A 14,501-nucleotide genomic window follows, 5' to 3' on the forward strand; every position below is an offset into this window, starting at 1 on the left:
AGCCACTCACTCCACCATGCAATCTCTTTTTCCCTCTCTCTTTCTCAGGATTTATACTCTCCTCCGCATTATAAATGTAGAGAAGCGGCGTGACTCTGCACGTGGTAACCGCTACCTGATAGAGCTGGAGCTAATGGAGAGAGGTCGTAAAGTGGTCCGTCTGTCTGAGTACATCTACATGCTGTTGCACCGTGGTCGGGTAGAAGACAGTCTGGAGAATATGGAAGGGGTCACAGCATCATCCCCCTCTTCCCCTATCGCCAGCCCACCTGCTCCACCTTCCCGCACACCTACCCGAGGGGCCCACGGCACCCCGCAGTGGGGCACAGTGTATGCCAAACCCCTCCTGTGCCAGCCAGTGATGCTGCAGTGGAAAAAGAATGTCATGGTGCATTTTGTGGTACCAGGTAAGTGATAAATATCTATCTATTTTTGTGAATCATGTACCCACTTTCCTGCACAGGTTATCTTTCAGGAATGTGATTTTTGTACTGGGGGACCCCCCTCGAAACACGACTGGACTAGTTTTAAGTAGAAATTGGGTGGGTTATGCTGTGAAAACCTGGCAACTCTGGCTCTAACCTTGTTCAAACTCACCTGCTTGTAACTTTACTAGAAATTACTTGTGATCATGAATAATTAGCTTGTTCAGGTGTGTTTAATTAGGTTTGGAGCCAAACTCTGCAGGGAAGTGGACCTCGTGGATAAGAGTTGAGAATCCCTGATGTGACTTAAATGTATCGCCATAAATCCTGTGCTTGTGCTCTGTTTAAATGCCACCTTGTTTGAGAGCACTGACATTTATACCTCTTGGGGGCACTATATTTTAAAAATTCAAATCAAGGTTGGGACCCGCTTTGTTTTTCATGGTTGTTTCTCACTTTTCTTTCAATTTGTTTTTGTGTAGCAGTGAATTTGAAAGGTTTTGCATGGTGGGTTACTTGTGATTGGCAGATATGTGATGAAAAAAATGTCCCTTGCCTGATCATAAATTCCAGCCGTGTACGTGGAATCTGTCACAGTTTGGATTGCAGTGGATTTGGATTTGTTTAGCAGAAACTCAAACTACAGGCAACCAGTTTAGATAATTCTCACTCGTAGAAGAAAAAAAAAGTTGGTAAAGGAATAAACTGTTAAACTGTTGTATAGGAATAGTATTTGCTGATTATGTCCTCAGGCTATCTAAGATGAGGATGAATTTGTTTCTTTATCAGATTGGGAGAAATTTAGCATTACATCACTTGCACTCCAATGGATCCTTGAAATATTTTTTATATAAAATATAAAAACAAGTATATTTTTCCGTTTTTTTTTTTTATTAAGTTCTTCCCAAGTAAGTTTTCTGCTTAAGAAATAAAACAGCGAATCTTTGTTTTGATGTAGCTGATGTATTAATATTATGTGGTATTATCATAATGTATGTGTTGATTTGTTTCCTACAGTGAAGAATCAGGCGCGTTGGGTTCAGCAGTTCATCTCAGACATGGAGTTCCTGCACCGTGAGACCAAGGACAACAACTTCAACATCATCATCGTGGACTTCCAGAGTGAAGACATGGACGTGGAACAGGCTCTCAGAGAAAGCTCCGTTCCACGGTACGCCAACACATGCTTTCATGCCACTTTGTTAGTTTATTCTTTATGCAGAAACTTGCTATTGTGGGAAGTGGATACATTGCACTCCGATGTGCCAAACTTCTTCAAAAACTATATTAAATAGCAATTTAACTGAGAGACAAAATGGATATCAGATGATATCAGATGGATATTTGTGTATTTATCAAATAAACAGAGGCTTATTACAGTTGTATTTTTTATTTTTGTACACAGATATGAGTATCTGAGGAGAGAAGGAAACTTTGAACGTTCTGCTGGGTTACAGATCGGTGTGGACACCATCGAGGTGATCATAAACTCACAGCTTTAAGATGATCAGATTTCAAATCGGATTTATTATGATTCCAAAATAACACATTGTAGATGTTCAGACATTCTCAGTAATGTTTCGTAGCTGTGGTAAAGTGCATAACAGCGCACAAATTGTTCCTGTCGGTGGATCTAGGAATGCCAATGTCACGGGTTCGATTCATATGTACTGATGTAAAATGCTTTGGATAAAGTGTGAAATTTATACAGCATAAACAAATGCAGCTTTAGTTCCCAAAGACTTAAACCAAACACAAACTAACTACCAAGATTCAGTAATTTAATTTAATTCTTACATGAATTTACAGTCAATTGGAAAAAGATGCATCTTTCATAAAATCAGAAATCAGTCTGAAAAGCATGTGAATTTTTTTTTTTTAATGAGTTGTTAACTCACACTTGCGGTAAATCCAGCATGAAGCAGCATTATGTCACGGTTTCCCATACAGAGATTAAACCTGTAAGCTCAACAGCAGTGTGATTATCAGTGATTCACAACCATTTCTAGGAATCCTCCTCGTGTTAATGAGTGTATAAATGTGGCTGGTGATTCACAGCTGTTGCTATAATGTAACTTAGAAAACAAAGATGATGAGCAGGATGTGTTTGATCAGTCGTGAAGTTCAGTGCTGTAGCAGTGTGGGCTGATGTTTTGCAGGACAGTCACAGTATCGTGTTTCTGTGTGACCTGCACATTCATTTCCCTCTGAACATCCTGGAGAGCATCAGGAAACACTGTGTGGAGGGCAAACTGGCCTTCGCTCCGATAGTGATGAGACTGGGCTGCGGCAGCTCCCCGCAGGAGCCTGACGGTACGACACACCTCACACACATGAGCTCAAACACAGCCGCTCTCACACTGGACTTCATCGATCCCACGGCTCTGTGTCTGCAGGTTACTGGGAGGTCAACGGCTTCGGCCTGTTTGGGATCTACAAGTCCGACTTTGACAAGATTGGTGGGATGAACACGGAGGAGTTTAAGGACCGCTGGGGAGGAGAAGACTGGGAACTACTGGACAGGTAGAAGCGCTTTCCAGGAAACAAGATTATTTTAAAGTATTAATTTATACAATACAATCTAATGGTGCGTTCACACCAGATGCGAATAGAGCGTCTGGCGCGAGTGATTTCAACGTTAAGTCAATGCAAAGACGTGAATAGACAACCTGCGGCGCGTTTCGCGTGAATGAGGCGGCGCAAATGGCAAGTTTCGGGCATTTTGACGCGGATCTTGCTTGTACAGTATATATAATATTAATAGATTAACTGAATAAAGACCAAATATTAAATTTACCCCAAATGAGTTATATTTTATCTTGAACCACTAAAGAGACATCAGAGCCAGCGGCACATGTCAGGTCTAGCAGAGGAGAGGCTGCTTTCGACGGATACATGAGGACTGAGCTCCCGCTGATCTCCGATCTCCGTCTCCGAAATCGGCAAAACACATGATTAAACACTTTATAAATAAACCACAGATTTGAGTTTAAAACAACTACATTCTCACATGAAATACTTTTAAAACTACATTTCATGATACGATAACAGTAATATTCTGAAAGTCATCCGAATAAAAATGGTAGTTGAAAACAGTGTTCGAAATGAGGGGGGGCTGGGAGGATCCCCTGGTATTTTTATTAAAACTAAAATAGAAACAATATTTGACATAGCCCTATCTATTTTTTATCAAAGTATTGTGCTGCCGCTCCCATAAAAAGCTACTTCAAATTAAATGTGTGTCTGTAAATACGCTCAAGTGTGCCACACGTCGCTGTGTTCTGATTGGCTGGCCGAGTGATCCTTCCTCATTATTTTACCTCACGGTGACGGTAAGATAATATGTATTTGTTTTATGATTGTTTGGTACACCTAATTTACTGCTACTGAATAAGTGTTTATCTTCGAATCGGACACTCACTTTTATTATAATCTTGGTCTGTCAATAGTTGTTTTTTTTTATCTTATGATGCTAGCTCACTATCGGATTGTAAGTTGTAAATTAACCATCTAACGTAATTCTGAGAAAAAAGCTAGCATTGCACCCATTCTGAATTAAACAAATAATTTTAAATCTAGTAACCTTAACTGCTCAAAAACAGTGTTGATTTATTTAAGGACATTATTACTGATGAAAATGTTCATCAGGTGAAGGTTTTTTTTGGGTCAACGATGACAAAGTAGGGTTGCTAACTCTCACAAATTGTGCGTGAGACACACATGCATTGATTATTACGCTGAAGACAAACATGCAGATCAACAGTTTTATTTATGAATTGTACCCTATTTTCTGTTATTATGTATAGCCTAATACAATTAGTGTAGTATTGAAGGTTAAATGAATGCAAAGAGGCAAATGAAAGTAATTTTGTGGCCAGAAAAATTATTTCCATTTGCAATGCCATTGTTTACCATTTCTAATAAATATACGTTTATCTAGTCTAGTTGCTCAAAAGAGTATTGCAGGTCATAACTGCTTACTTACTTTTAGGTTTTACACTTGAATAAATATTTAGACATGATCAAACACTAGATTTTCAAATTATACATTAAAAAGATACTTGTATAAGCACACACAAGTGAATATTAATTAATGCAAGGAAATACTAAAGCTTCGACACAATTCGAACACTTGAAAATGCTGCGTGAACTCAACTGGCAGAAACCCCCCCATGACGCAAATTCGCGTCTGTTGTGAAGTTAATTTCGCGCGCGAATGAAGCGCCTAAACTCAAAATGTTCAAGCGTCCAACTACGCACGAATAGCGCGATTTATTCACGCAAGTCGCATCTGGTGTGAACGAAGCATAAGACATAAGTAGAAGTAGTAGTATCAGGAATTATTATTATGATGGTATAAGTTATTTATGGTTTAGAGACGTTGACTGTGATGTTTTTGTTAGTATTATTATCAGTAATAAGTAATAATAATAATAATGATAATGTGTTTTTTGCAGTTCATAATAATAATTATTTTTATTAATAATAATAATATTAGTAGAAGTAGTATTTCAATTTTTAATGATAATTTAGAGAATTTGACAGTGATTTTATCATTAATAATAATAATAATAATAATAATAATAATGTTAAATATAATTAATAATATCATTAAAATTATAATAAACATTATTATGTTTTTACAATTATGACGATTTTCACATTGATTTTAATATTATATAGTAATCATCATCATCAATCATATTAAATATTATTTTATTATTAATATTGCATAATATTATACAATTATGATATTGAATTGAGAGTTTCAGACTGTGACAATATTTTTGTTGTTGATGATAATATATAATATAACTGTATTAATAATATTAAAATTGTGAGAATTGTGAGATTTTCATAGTTTAATAAATTTTATATATTATTCTTATATATGAAATAAATGTTTTTAATTAATATTATTATTAATATGATATTGAAGTGAATTAGATTTTGACATTGATGTAGTTGTTATTTTTATTACTAATAACAATATTTTTAATAAATGTTGATGTAATGAATGTAAAAAATAATAATACAAAAATAAAAATAAAAATATAAAATTCTAATATTGAAATGACAAGTGAGGATTTGACATTGACATTACTTTTGATGTTATAATAATAATAGTGCTGTCAATCGATTAAAAAAAATTAACTAATTAATCGCACAATTTTTTAAAATTAATCGCGATTAATCGCAATTAAAAGACTGAAACTTTTTGGATATGTAAATGTAAAATGTAAATAATTAATGTAAACTCAAGACAAAGAAACTATTTAAATTCAAAATATGATTGTTTATTGGAATTTTTGTTTAACTTGTAACACAGATTTTCTCATGTAAACAACATACCTGCAATAAACCATCAATATTCTCCAAATTAACTGTTGGCTTGAAAGCCATATTTATTACAGAAATAAAAACACAGGCATGTAAGTACCATTTGAATTTCAAAACAATCAATGCCAATAAAAAACAAAAATTATTTCCATGTTGAATTCTAAGTGGACTGCAAAAAAATTCCAAAGTATAGTCATTGCCAGTGCTTTAAGTGGGCCAGCATGCACCAGTACTCAGTACTGCCACTTCCAAATATAGCTCTTGAGCGTACCGCCACCTCTCCGTGCGCCCAGAACGTGCTTGTAGCGTACCGGTACGCTCATTTGGACATCTGTTTTAATAGAGGTTTTAATCTTTTACCTGCACTGCCGATTTTCAGAGCGCCCTTCACAATGCAAGCTTCCTAATTCATCCCACCCAGAGCAGTAACTACATTACCCATTCACCCTTAAATTATACAAGTGAATAGCGCGTGTGTCGCTTTTCCCACTGTTAAGTGTCAACAACTCAACGTGGCCGGAGAAGGTGTGTGAAACTCGTTGTGAGTTATACTAAAGCAAAATCTTGAGTATTTATTGTCTGATAAACATTAAAAACTGTCTGCGGAGGTTGAGTCGTCCTGCAGCCCCCGCTGGCTGTTCATTGGCTGCAGCATCTTTTGCAGCACCGTAGACGGCAAGGCACAAATTTAGATATTCATTTATCTAATTAATCTATAGCCTATGCACAAAGACAATATGATCTTTTTGTCCCCTTTTTGTTTTAAAGCTTGATGAAGAGAGAGAGCGCAAGTTGCTGCAGCTGAGGAGGACAGTGATGCACGCGTACAGGAGTGATAGACAGTTCGCGGCACTGTGTACAAAAAATACTCCGCTACACAATTATTTCGTTCTTTCGTTTAAGCTTATTAACGTTAGCGTTACAGAAAGGTCTGATTTACGCACTGTTACAGTCATTGTTTTTTTTTTTAAACAATGACATTTGAGTTCATGATTTTAATGTTGCTGTTTCTTGTGGCAGACTAAATGAAGAGTAATGTTTCTTGTGGCAGACTGAAGAGTAATCCGGCTTTTATACTGAAACTTTCCGTCTAAAAGTCCTTCCTTGGTCTTATCCATATTTCTTTGCACGTTGAACACACATAGGCCACAACTGGAAATAAAAAAAAACTGCAACCGCGTTAATTGCGTTATTTTTTTTTAACGCGTTAAATATTTCAAATTAATCGAATGCGTTAACGCGCTAATTTTGACAGCACTAAATAATAATAATAATAAATGTTGTTAATGTTAATAATAATACAAGTTATTTATATTAATTAAATTATTATATTAAATAATAATACAATTGAATATATTATTAGTATTATTAATGAAATTATCGTTGAAATTAGATATTAAAGTAATTTGAAAATAATTGCAAATGATAAAAAAAAAAAATACATTCATTATTAAATGAATCTCTCTCTCTCTTTCAGAGTTCTACAAAACGGTCTGGAGGTTGAGCGTTTAAGACTGAGAAACTTCTTTCACTACTATCACTCGAAAAGAGGCATGTGGAACTCACAGTCCAGTAAAGCTCCTAAAGGATAAAACTGAGCCTCGCTGAGAGACTTCAAACTAACTCTGCACGAGAACGGGACCTTAAAGGACCAAACCGTTGTGTCTCTGGGACCCTTTGGTGAGGCCCGTCTCATACAGGAGGACCCGTGACACTGCCAAGCTGCTGTCCAAACTCACACTGGAAAGAGCCACAGAGACTCATTCACCGAGTGTGTATTTGTGTGTATCTCTGTCTGTTAGGTCAGAAGTGAAACTTGAGTGATTACTGAACATTTAAAGGAAATGGTTTCAATATTAACTCCAAAACTAGCAGCTCAGGCACTTTGGGTCACATAGATATGGTTTGCACTTAAGATATTACCTGCTGAAGTTATTGTCTAAAGGTTTAGATGTGCGCTGGTACTTAGACGTCTGCTTTTATACAACTGTAAATGTCACTTCCTGTTCAGGAGCGACGCCTTCTTACACTTGAAATGATCTGATATGTGGCGACTCCTTTCTAAAGTCCTGCTGAACTTCTGGACACGACTGGACCAAGAATGGCCTGTCGAGCTATGATATTCAAATTATTAATCTTTGCATTTGTCTGTATGTCTGAGCTGCTTCCTTTCCTCGTTTCCGGTTGGTTTCAGAAGAGGTTTGGTCTTTACTGGCTAGTTTCACAGATGCAGAAAAACCTTTCAGACTTCTGTTTTAGTCTGGGTTTTAGGCTAGCCGTAATCTCGGTCCCATTGATGCAGTAGCCATTTCTACAGAGCTTAACCGTGGGATAAAGATGTTCTTCAGAAGCTGTGTGCCTTTCTTTGATGTAATTTAACATGGCAGTCCATACAGGGTTAAGAAGGAGACCTGATGTTTAGCTGTCTGGGTTGTGTAAGTCCCCAAATAGCATTGTTTTATGGAGATGATTGAATAGTAAAAACATGTTTAGAAAGAAAATAAATGTTTTTTAATCGAATTTTGGACTTGTCCAGAGTTTTCACCTATTGTTTGTTCCATTTTTAAAGAAATGTTCCAGATTCTTTTCACCCTCGAAAGTGGATGTTTTACCACAAAAAATAAGTTTGACTTCTTTCCCAGCTTGTACAGACAAACACAATTTGTGTTTACAGTAAAGGACATAAAACAGAAGTATATGGGGTACTAAATATAACATTGTAGATGTTAACATGAGACGTGTGGTAGAATAAGTTATTTAAAATGCTGTAAGAACCACAAAAAGACGGTAAAGATGGCAAGTTATGCAAAAAAGAAATACCGGAAACTAAAGTGATATAACTATTAATTAACTACTTTTAAAATCCACCTTTGTTGGCATTCATCCACCTTAAACTGTAGCCCAAAGATAAAGTGTTGTTTACTTTAGACAGCATTACATCTCAAATAACACCTATTTTTCTGCGAAAATCATTTAAAAACCAAAAATAGCTGTAGTTTCAGCTATTGCATAGTCTGGTATATCTTGCTCCATATACTTCCATTGTAATTGCGTTACTGTAAATGCGAAATTTACAATATGGACGAGTCTAAGTGATTTTTTCGGTGATATTCGACTGTATTTTGTTTGACTACATATATTTGATTAAAACAATGTCTTACACTGATACGGGCAGCTTGAGTGTGTGAAATGATGTATCGTTATGTCACTATACCGTACAAGCATCTGCAACATACAAACGACCATGTTTACAAGCTGGCATAAAACTTTGACGTGTTTTTATTTCATATCAGAAATACCGAGACTTATAAAGTTCAACGTGTGCGTAAAACTTCATCTTTTTAAAGAGTAGCCTAAATGGAGATGTTTCTTTCTTCTATTCCTCGTCTTGGTTCGATGTAATTTCTGGCTGCCTATTTAAAACGAAACGTAGACAGGACACTAATACATTACGCTTAATACAGGGATCTGCATTACAAGGTAATTTCTGTGAAATTGTTGTGTTAGAAATTTTTCAGAATGTTTGCATTTTATTTTAACATTTTTGGGTTCCTTTTTCTGAAAAATAAAGTTGAAAGTTGAAGCACCTTGGGTATGTTTGTTTAATTACCCTTTTTGATCTTAGAAACAATTTATTATTCATATTTTTAAGCTCAACATGTATAGCATCACTTTAACAATGAGGTCGTGGGTAAAATATACATATTCTGTGAACTTAGTCATTTGGGATAACATTTTGTGGCTTCCAAATTTTAACGCACGTATTTGAAAAAAAAAATTTTTGCGTCACATCTGCAATTCATTATGCAAAGTAAACCTGATGTTCAAGGTCATTAGCCAGGTTTCATTGCGAAGTTGCAAATTTAATTTATTGCACAAAATGTAAATATTGCATAAAACAATTGCGGAAAAACAAGCACTGTTTCCATCCAATGAGTCAAATAGAACAAAATTGACACTTCCTGATAAACTGGCACTATACATCAAGAAAAGTAGGAGAAGCTACTAAATATAATAATTTTCTTATATAATAAATTAATTGTACCTCAGAGCGAGCAGACGAATTGCAAAAAAATGAAAGTGAATGCTGCTCCTATATAGTGTAGGACATTTCTTTGAAGCAATTACACAGAATTACTTTGATGACAGAATTGCTCAGGCATTTCCGAAAGACCATAACAACATTTTAAATGGAATGAGATACACATATGACTTTTTTGTAAAATACATTTCCATCTCCCATTGTTTGCATTAACTCATTTTCCACACAAGTCAAAAACCACCTCGAGTGAGCGTAAAAAGGATTTTTTATTCAAAATTCAGCATTTGCATTCCTCATTTCTGATGCGATACTTTAAAATGTGCATACAAGCAGGATCATGGAAACCAAAGTCATAGCAAATCCACTGCCCATATATCTTTGAATGCACAATCTCCTGTTAGCTTAAGTACACTTTAAATCACGACTTTATTACACAAGACTGAACATGAGGCAATGAGCACAGTCAAACTCTGATTCATAAACCCAAAAATAAGCCTTAGGTAATGATTCAGAGTGTGAGATTATGGGTCGAGGATTGGTGAATAATCTATATTGTGGTTCTCCTTAAAAGTATTAAACATGTAAACTATTATTGCAAAAGTCTAATGCTTGTTCACATGATCTTATAGGCCTACAATGAGCATATATATATATATATATATATATATATATATATATATATATATATATATATATATATATATATATATATATATATATATACATACACTACAGACCAAAAGTTTGTAAACATTACTATTTTTAATGTTTTGAAAGAAGTTTCTTTTGCTCATCAAGCCTGCATTTATTTGATCAAAAATACAGAAAAAACTGTAATATTGTGAAATATTATTATAACTTAAAATAATAGTTTTCTATTTGAATATACTTTTAAAAAATAATTTATTCCTGTGATGCAAGGCTGAATTTTCAGCATCATTACTCCATTCTTCCGTGTCACATGTAACATCAGTCGATCACATGATTATTTAGAAATCATTCTAATATTCTTATTTATCATGAGTGTTGGAAACATTTCTGCTGTCTAATATATTTGATCAATAAAAGGTTAAAAAGAACCGCATTTATTCAAAATAAAAAAAACTACTAATAATATATTTTAATAATACATTTTCTTTACTATCACTTTTTATCAGTTTAACAGATCCTTGCTGAATTAAAGTATTAATTTTATTTAAAAACAAAAGAAAGAAAAAACATTTACTGACCAGTAGTGTATATTGTTATTACTAAATATTTATATTTTAAAAACATAGCTTCTTCTTTTTTTTTCTTTTTATTCATCAAAGTATCCTAAAAAAGTATCACATGTTCTGAAAAAATATTAAGCAGCAGAACTGTTTCCAACTTTGATAATGAATCATCATATTAGAATGATTTCTAAAGGATCATGTGATGATGATCCTAAAAATTCAGCTTTGCATCACAGAAATAAATTATCATTTAAAGTATAATAAATGTAAAAATAATAATATATCACAATATTACAGTTTTTTCTGTATTTTTGATAAAATAAATGCAGGCTTGATGAGCAGAAGGAACTTCTTTCAAAAACATTAAAAATAGTAATCTTTCCAAACTTTTGGTCTGTACTGTATATATATATAAAGGTGCTGATCATATAATTAGAATATCACCAAAAAGTTGATTTATTTCACTAATTCTACTCAAAAAGTGAAACTTGTATATTATATTCATTCATTTCAGACAGACTGATATATTTCAAATGTTTATTTCTTTTAATTGTGATGTTTATAACTGACAACTAAGGAAAATCCCAAATTCAGTCTCTCAGAAAATTAGAATATTGTGAAAAGGTTCAATATTGAAGAAACCTGGTGCCACACTCTAATCAGCTGATTAACTCAAAATGGTCTCTCAGTCTAGTTCTGTAGGCTACACAATCATGGGGAAGACTGCTGACTTGACAGTTGTCCAAAAGACGAGCATTGACACCTTACACAAGGAGGACAAGACAAAAAAGGTCATTGCAAAAGAGGCTGGCTGTTCACAGAGCTCTGTGTCCAAGCACATTAATAAAGAGGCGAAGGGAAGGAAAAGATAGGGATCGAATCATTTCATATTGGTTTCTTGAACATGACAATGAGTTCACTGTACTAAAATGTCCCCCACAGTCACCAGATCTCAACCCAATAGAGCGTCTTTGGGACGTGGTGGAATGGGAGCTTCGTGTCCTGGATGTGCATCCCACAAATCTCCACCAACTGCAAGATGCAATCCTATCAATATGGACCAACATTTCTAAAGAATGCTTTCAGCACCTTGTTGAATCAATGCTTTGTAGAATTAAAGCAGTTCTGAAGGCGAAAGCGGGTCAAACACAGTATTAGTATGGTGTTCCTAATAATCCTTTAGGTGAGTGCATATTTAGTTTAGCTAATAATGTTTAGCTAATATGTTTAATTTAATTTATTTTTGTAATAATTGTAATATTTAAAGCAGATATTTTGTCTTAAACAAATTTCAGCCAATGAGATCAGTGGGTGTGGTCCATTGTTAACGTCATTACATTCCATTAGACTGTTCCCCCTCGGTCTGTTCGCCACGGTGTCCCCTCAAGCACGGGGCCCGGTATGACCAAACCGAGTTTCACTCCACTAACGATGGTCCTGGTCACATCGAACTTCATTATGAGTATGTCAACCATCCCCACCAGTTTTCCTGAGAGTGTAGTGTAGTCCTCGTCTCCTGAGCGTTCAGATGGGCTCACCACTGCCCTAACTGTTTCTTCTCCTACATCTGAAGAGCCGGAGTATGGGGACCTCACCTCAGTGCAGTGGAGGCAGCAGAAACTTCATGCTCCACATCCCTGGTCTTCAGTGATGAATCTGAGAAGGAGAAGGTCTCCTCATTCAGGCTTCCCAGATGCAACACTGAAGACCAGGGAGCACCAGAGAAAGTGCCGGCAGAAAAAGCCTCAGGGAGCACCTGCGCGTGGAGGGTCTGAGAAGGGTGAGTGTGGGGACTCAAATTAAATACTGAGGAAGACAGGGAAGGTGTCAGTTTTACTTAGACTTAAAAAAAAAAAAAAAAAAACCACTAAATCTAATGTTTCGTGTCATCTCTATTTAAAACTTTGTGTATTATATTTTATTATGTAAATTCATCTGGGACACCTTTTCAGTTCATAACCCCCCCTCATGGTCTTTAGATTTTTTTCTAAGAATCACTCATTATATTATTAAATCATTACATCTGTTTCTTCAACAGGACCCGGCAGATGTGGGTCACCTACAGAAAACCAAAGGAGCGCATGGCAAACAAAATTAAAGACCAGCAGTTGGGACCAAACAGCTTAAATCATAAGTGTAGTATATTCATATGCTTAATGGAGTATTTGTAAATATATATATATACACACACGTAAACTGAAATACTGCTTGACAGACCCTTGACCTTTGCTAAAATGGACATTGCATTTCTCAATCACTAGAGGGCACCACTTTATAATTCGGGTATGTAACGTAGTTTTTCTGGCTATATTAAAATACACCATCTATTCGCATAATAATGTAACCTGAAGCCTAGAAAACATCTTAATAAATAAATAAACGTTAGTAATATAAAGTGCTTCAATGGCTACAAGCTACGCCCATGGAGCGGGTCTCTAACTGTTGTGAGTCACTCTTTTGATATTAACCCCCTCACACGGCTTTGAGAGCACAGTCACACTCCTCCAGCACAGGATGACATGAAGTTTGTCTGGACACATTATGTAATGTTGACACAAACCTGCCCCACCCGTCTGCACTCTTCTGGTACATTCTTTCATTTGTCTTTTTGTTCTTTATCAAGTAACTGTAATAATAGTAGGCTGCATGTTCTTTATACACTAATAATACACTATCCTACTATTATGTCTACAGCCAAGACTCATTTGTCTGAGAAGTGAATATCAGTTGTGCTTTGCAGAGAAAGAGATAGGCTGCAACTTTATTGTAACTTTCATAGTTAAGATAATAATAGTTACAAATACAAATTATTTGAGTATGTACAGTATGTGTGTGTGTGTGTATATAAATAAGCCTATATAATATAATAAAAACATCAATCTATTTGAAGGCACTTTTAAATCACTTTGATGATATTAACTTATGATATTCGCTAATAACAATGAAAGCATGCAGTGTTATATTTGATTTGTTAGCCTGTTTAATCAGGCGTTTAATCGAAGCACACAGCTGAAGATAATGAGTGTGTGTGACGTCATTGCCCAGACTAACACAATTAACGCAAATTCCTTACGATTAGATGACGATCAGTGATTAGCACCGTCAACAACATCCCTTCAAGATCACTTTGCTTAATTTCAATACAGTACAACATTATTCAGCGACAGTGGGCAATTTAGCTCGTTTGATAAACTAGTTGTGGGCATACAAAATGAGTAAGAGTGAGGCGGACACTAGGAGAAGGCTAAATCCAACTCAGAATATATTAAAGGAAATACAAATACATGAAGAATATCTATTGTGTTTACCATAAAAAATAAAATAATTTTTCAAGTTTCAAATATGTATAGAGGCTGAGGCCTCCATAAATAATCAATAGGATAATCAATTTATGCCTACTCAACAACAGTCTGTAACAGGACCAATTCTCACTCTTAGCTGCTAATTAGCATGTATATTATTAACATATTGACTGTTTAT

At 35.2% G+C, this 14,501-nt stretch overlaps 1 protein-coding gene across 2 annotated transcripts in view; it reads left to right on the forward strand.

The window, feature by feature from the left end:
- LOC113043593 (N-acetyl-beta-glucosaminyl-glycoprotein 4-beta-N-acetylgalactosaminyltransferase 1-like) overlaps positions 1–9,351 on the forward strand; it is a 145,632-nt gene extending 136,281 nt beyond the window's left edge. For both annotated transcript variants that reach the window (XM_026203080.1, XM_026203081.1), the window contains exons 15-20: positions 49–407; positions 1,443–1,596; positions 1,831–1,903; positions 2,585–2,738; positions 2,822–2,948; positions 7,243–9,351. In XM_026203080.1, coding sequence (XP_026058865.1) covers positions 49–407; positions 1,443–1,596; positions 1,831–1,903; positions 2,585–2,738; positions 2,822–2,948; positions 7,243–7,357 — 982 coding nt within the window. In that variant the 3' untranslated portion in view covers positions 7,358–9,351. The remainder of the gene's footprint in view (positions 1–48; positions 408–1,442; positions 1,597–1,830; positions 1,904–2,584; positions 2,739–2,821; positions 2,949–7,242) is intronic.
- The last annotated feature ends 5,150 nt before the right edge of the window (positions 9,352–14,501 follow it).

This window comes from Carassius auratus, chromosome 25, assembly GCF_003368295.1.
Source record: "Carassius auratus strain Wakin chromosome 25, ASM336829v1, whole genome shotgun sequence".
In the NCBI taxonomy this organism is placed as follows: domain Eukaryota; kingdom Metazoa; phylum Chordata; class Actinopteri; order Cypriniformes; family Cyprinidae; genus Carassius; species Carassius auratus.